At 43.6% G+C, this 6,342-nt stretch overlaps 1 protein-coding gene across 1 annotated transcript in view; it reads right to left on the bottom strand.

Moving 5' to 3' along the window:
• Positions 597 to 6,342, bottom strand: part of DRAM1 (DNA damage regulated autophagy modulator 1) — a 40,346-nt gene continuing 34,600 nt past the window's right edge. Inside the window, exons 6-7 of the mRNA XM_005680638.3 lie at positions 3,114 to 3,206; positions 597 to 2,527 (exon numbers count right to left, since the gene is read on the bottom strand). Of these exons, the coding sequence (XP_005680695.3) occupies positions 2,483 to 2,527; positions 3,114 to 3,206 (138 nt within the window). The 3' untranslated portion in view covers positions 597 to 2,482. The remainder of the gene's footprint in view (positions 2,528 to 3,113; positions 3,207 to 6,342) is intronic.

Here is a 6,342-nt window from a genome sequence, read left to right as displayed (position 1 = left end):
CCCATGGACTGCAGCCTACCAGGCTCCTCCACCCATGGGATTTTCCAGGCAAGAGTACTGAAGTGGGGTGCCATTGCCTTCTCCATTCCAATGCAGTGGGTAAGTATTCAATCCCAGGTCAGGGAACTAAGATCCCACATGCCGCATGGTATGGCCAAAATTTTTTAAAATAATAAGATTTAAACTCTACCTCTGTAGAATCCAAGTGGAGCTAGAATCCTTTCCTGAATAAATATACTTCATAGTAGTACCAAGTCGACATATTATAATTTAACAGAGACATAGATTTAAAATAAAGAAATATTTCATTTTATTTTACTCTTTCAGCCATGAGGTCCAAGGAAATGCAAGTTCACGGAAATCAGAAATAATACCAAAATATGGAGGAGACCAGCTTTGGAGATTTCATGATATCAGCAGAACGTGATTGTCTGGAGTGAGTTTTGGCCTTCTCCGTTTGCCAAGCCAGGTGTACCATTTGGTCTAGCCCATGGAACAATTTCTGTGATAACTGTCCAGGATGGTGAGTGTCATCACAGAATGGAGAGGCCCAAACAACTGAAACGTTCACAGCACACAAAGTAAAACAGTCAATATTAAAAGGTGACACAGACTATTTATTACCTCATTAGTAAACCAGAGTAAATCTCATTATGCAGTACTACAGATACCCCCCAGCCATGTCTCCACTTGCTCACTCCCTCATTCATCCATTCAGTGAGTTTTTATTTATTAAGCACCTACTGTGTACCAGGAGGCAGCCTGGTAAATGCTGGAGTAACAAAGTTTAAGGCACAGACTTCTGCCCTCAAGGAGCTCCCAATCTAAATCACACAGAGAGACACAGAAATGAAGGCTGACAATGCATGTGTCAAGAAGGGCTGATAACAACAGTCTGTTCCAAGGGAGACCCAACCCTGGATTCCTTCTACTGAAGGTTCCACAGCAAAGGTAAGAGGCTTTCGTCCTCCACAGAACACAGATGTAACCAGCATTTCAGTTCCAAGCTACCACCAACCCAGGGGTGGGTCTCAGTCTGTCACCGCTGAACCCTCAGGGGAGATAGGGTCTGTCCTTGCGGAGGGGGCTGACCACTACTGAGCCTCCTTCTTCCACGGCTGGCCAAGTGAGCTGCTCTGCCCTTGGCATGAGCCCTCAAGGTCTGGAACCTCTTGGCCAGACATGGCTTTCTGGTCTGGAGGGTCCCTGAAGGCGAGTTCCTTCTCTTCCACTTTTAAACCTTTGCATCTCAAGACTCACTTCTTCCCCTGGAATGACTTGCTTTTCACTTGTCATTCACGACGTGCTGTTACCGAGCAAAGGATCTGCTTCACATCTCATGAAGTGTGCAAACATCCAGCCGTGGGGATGAGAAGAGGAGCAGAGTAAATCCATCCCGCACCATGCTCCCCTCCCTCCCCTCAGACCTGCACTCCCGTCAGCGCCGTGGACTGGCGTGAGAGGAATGCGAGATGTGTGGTGCGGCTTCTGAGTCAGACAGTGCGTCGAGTTATGCCAGGAACAATAAAGGGCAGCTTTGTAAGTGGAATGTGTAATGCTTTTCACAGGTTGGTTTCTGCAGAGGTTTAGGATTGAGCAAGTCTCCTTCCCATAATCCCGCATTCCTCAGATGTTCCCTGAGACACACTCCCCTCACTCCCCTCATCACTCTGGAATCCAGTGAGTTCTTCTTGTTAGTTGCTCACCTCCATTTCACTCTGTTGTTAGCAGGATTTGATTTCTAACTTGCCTGGCTGAAACCATCCCACCTGGAACCCATCACTACAGCCTGCCATCAGTGAGCAGCAAGGGTAAAAAAGCTGGGTCTCTGTGAGCAGGGAGGCCCACGGGGTGGGGGACGGAATTTCAAGACTGAGGTCTTCCATAGCCACTGAGTTAATGTGCATAGTGGTCTTAAGGCCTTTTGATAGAAGTTTTTTGCTTGGTTCATCTAAAAATCAGTCTCTTAGTTAGTGTTAGTTTATTAACTAAATCTTAATGATCATTTTAAACGGAATTTTAGAAATGCTCTTATGATATAAAATTATACAGTGCATTCTCTAAAAATAAAATCTTAAAAAGAACATCCCCTGATTTTACTTTTGAATGAATTCCTCAGTTAGTGTATCTCCACAAATCACTCACACAGACAGAAATTAACAAAAACAGAATTTGTATAAAAATAAGAGGTCTCCATTTGCTGGAATACCTTATTTTGTCTGTCAGGAATTTGTTAATACAAAAAAAGTGTCTATTTGGAAAGTTATAAAAACATTGCTACAATGTCATAAATGCTCTACATTCTCTAGGAAAACATACCTTTGGAAATAGTACAACTATTGGGAATTCTTAAAGAAATTCAAGTCCTGGATGTGCTGCAAATGAATTCCATACAGGGTAGCGTTAAAACCCTGTCTGTCCTCTGTACCACTTCCAGGAATTGTCTGCCACTTCCACTGAGGGAGATAGAGTTCTTCTTTCTTCAAACATCACCATTGATTTCTGTGGATATTCTTAAGGTGACACTCTATTAAAAAAAAAAAAGTTTAAAAGAAGGTAAACAACACCAGTGCCAGCTCTGAATCTCCTAAGAGCTTTGCACCCCCTCAGAGATGATCTCACTATGGTTTGTAGTGAGCTTGAGTTAGGTCCTCAAGAATTTTCTTGGCTTTCTGTAACCTTTTAGTTAATAATTCACTTGTTTCAAGATGCAAGACTTTCCCTGTTGCCAAATCTGACAAGGTCCCACCTTCTCTCCGCCTTCAGAACATTTTTCAACAACACACTTTTATTTTTAAGAAAAGACATATTTCCTGTTATTTGGAACTTGTAAGTGAGACCTCCTCACAAAGTAAATAACCAGGATCTACGACCATAAGCATCAAATGGCAGGGGACAGATGAATGTTTCCTTGTTTGGGAGAACTATTCAAGATGCTTTCCTTTGGGAATACACTAAGTTGCACAATACTTGCAATTTTTTTTTTTTCAAACACATAAGGGTAAAAAAGAAAGCTAATGCTCTTATGTTTCTTTAATGAGAGAAATGTTCTATGGCTTCCTACTAACCCTTATCATCAGTAACTTATAACATATGACTGGATAAATACCAACCTGGAAATCGTGGATGAATGTTAAAAAGTAGAAAATAAAACCAAAGGCCACTGTCCATTCACAGATCGCACTCACTACGTGATATACATAATCCTAAGGGCAACAACAACAAAAGAAACAGAATTGAGCCTACATGCATTCACTTTAGTGGACATATTGAAATAACAATGAGCAGGGTGGGACAGAGGAAAAAGCTGTCCAGGGAGCATAAATCAACCCCCGGAGGAAACATGGTGAGCAAGGCCATGTGGGTGTGCGTCGGGGCAGCTGCCCAACGAGAATGTGAATACATAACCCCAAAGTTCTCTCTGGTTCTCACATACTCTGGCTTTATAACTTGTCTGTGGAATTTCAACGGGCAGAAGAAAGACCACAAAATGGCTGAGAGTGGAAAGCAGATGTGGACTCAGTAGAAGGAAAAACTTTCCATACAAAGCATGACTGGTTTTACCACCACTGGGAACCCCAAAGTTGAAAGACAGCCTTGAAAAACACCTATCTAGCGTCTGTGTGCTTATTCCTAAGATCTGAAGTGTACATCTAAAGAGACTGGCTTCTGTGTTTCTCTGTTGCTATAGAAAACGTCAGTTCAGACAATAGGTCTGCTTGTTATAAGGTTAGCACAGCTACAAAGCAAAGGCAATACTGAGACTTCTCTTCTTGGGGACAGGAATGAGAGGGTGCAAGGCATGAAACAGAAGGGCTTCAATTGGGGTTCCAAAGTTGGCTACCTCTGGAGACCAGGAAAAAGAAATGAAACTGCTGGTTGCAAGAAGACAGGGACAATGGGGAGCCCATGCCTCATCCGTTCTGTTCCATTCTTGTCAAATGGGAAAATACGACCCCAGTGTTACTTTGAGATTTTAAAAAAAAAAAGGCCATGGAGTGTGTGTGCATGTGTCAGAGACAAAGATATCTTCCCTGATTTTTTAAATGCTGGAAACCACTTTAAAAGCATTTTTAGGGACCTCCCTGGTGGTTCTGTGGTTAAGATCCCAATACAGGGGGTGTTAAGATCCCACATGTCTCAGGGCCAAAAAACTCAAAACATTAAAAAAAAAAATACAGAAGTGATAGTGTAACAAATTCAATAAGACTCTATAAAAAATGGTTCACATCAAAAAATCTTTTAAAAAATGATAAACAAAAACAGTTTTAAATACTGTCTAGAGTCCAAGTCTGGAGAAGGCAATGGCACCCCACTCCAGTACTCTTGCCTGGAAAATCTCATGGATGGAGGCGTCTGGTGGGCTGCAGTCCATGGGGTCTCTAAGAGTCGGACACGACTGAGTGACTTCACTTTCACTTTTCACTTTCATGCATTGGAGAAGGAAATGGCAACCCATTCCAGTGTTCTTGCCTGGAGAATCCCAGGGACAGGGGAGCCTGGTGGGCTGCCGTCTATGGGGTTGCACAGAGTCGGGCACGACTGAAGCGACTTAGCAGCAGCAGCAGAGTCCAAGTCGAAAATGCTTGTCTACATTCTGATTTTAGCCCACATGCCAAATTAGCCTGTGGACTGCCATCAGTTCCAGCCCTCCGATTTCAGGTCATAACCTATATTTTCTTCCTGCTTCACTGTCTGCTCTGCTGTCAGTTACAAAGGTGAACAAACAAATGTGCTAGATTACAGGTGGGTTCTTTTCTTTGCTCCACCACAAAGATCTCATCGAGGTGCATCAAAGTTGATACCACTGCTCCTCCTCCCCATGGAGGGTTGCATCCACCTGCTGTTCTCACCCAGGCCACCCTGGGGAGCATGTGACCAGCTATATTAGGGGGTCCAGAACGAGGGCCACGTCCTTTTCAAAAGCGATAGCACTACAACATTAACCCCATCTCATGTCACCCCTGGACAATGAAGATGGCTTATCCAGATAGAAGCAGAATTTGGGGGGAGGGGAGGATATCTGTAGCACGATGTTAATAACAGTACACTGAAGCAAGGGTCCAGACTCTTGCACTGCATTGTATTCTGTGAATTGATGTAAAGGGTTTTCTTTGCATTTGTGGATATTGGGAACAGAAGGCAATATGAGTGGGATAGCAATTTTTGGAGTGAATAGAAAATCATGTACTCTCCATATTTTTAAGATAGAAAATGAATGGGGAAAAAAGGGGATGGTTAACTGTCGGGGGATTGATTAATCTTTCGCAGCAGCAGACGTGTTTCATTTGATTTGTGGTGGAAGGCCTCCCTCCAGTGGTTAAAAAGTAAAATACACCTGAGGCTGCTCTGCTGTGAGTTCTCCTTTTCAGGAAGAACTTTTTCCTCCTAATTTCTGCCTGGCTGGTCCTCACCACCTTCAGTCTCTCTTGCCTCCTGCGGGGTTCCTCTGTAATGGTGGAAAATCCTTCCTTAGACCCTGCAGTTACCCCAACCAGGGGTCAAATCCGTGCCCCCGGCAGTGGAAGCACAGAGTCTTAACCAATGGACAACCAGAGAAATCCTTGAAACTGCTTTTCGAAAAGCATCTGCCTTGGGAAAAAACTCCTGCTCGTCAGTAACTCCCGTCTCTCTGTAGGTTAACTAAGGGCATGAGCTATCTCAGTTCAAAACATCTGATTCCTCATGTTCCCATGTTTGGTCTGGAAATTACCTGTCACTCCACCCTATGCTCTGATAGCTTCTTGATCCTGTCCCTGGTGTCTAACTGGACATTTCTCTTCGGTGTTTCACTGTAGCTTCAGATTCAACTATTCTAAAACCAAACCCATCCATTTCCCCCCATGGAATCATTAATTCCTGTTAGGAACCGAATCTGTTCATAAGAACATGTTCTTCAGCTCACCCAAGACAAAAGCTTGGAAGTGATTTCACTTCATTTCCTTTCATGCTCATGCTATTAATTCCAGTGTAGGTGAATCTCGATTTGAAATCTAATCTAGTGGAACTACCTTCTTCCTGCCATCCTGCCTCCGGGCTCTCTCCTCTTCAATCCATCCCAGGGGTTGCTTCTGACTAATGATACTCATCCAATAATATTCTTTTACTTTCCTGTTCAAAAGCCTTCAAAGGCTTATTCTGATCACCTACATCAAGCATGAGCCTCTCTGCCCACCTCTTAAAGACTTGCACAAATTCAGTTCAGTTCAGTTCAGTCGCTCAGTCGTGTCCGACTCTTTGCGACCCCATGAATTGCAGCACGCCAGGCCTCCCTGTCCATCATCAACTCCCAGAGTTCACTCAAACTCGAATCGGTGATTACTCCTCCACAAACTTACCCCA

This window comes from Capra hircus, chromosome 5 (assembly GCF_001704415.2).
Source record: "Capra hircus breed San Clemente chromosome 5, ASM170441v1, whole genome shotgun sequence".
NCBI lineage: Eukaryota > Metazoa > Chordata > Mammalia > Artiodactyla > Bovidae > Capra > Capra hircus.
The sequence above is the reverse complement of the archived record's forward strand: the minus strand, read 5'-3'. Positions and strand labels throughout refer to the sequence as shown.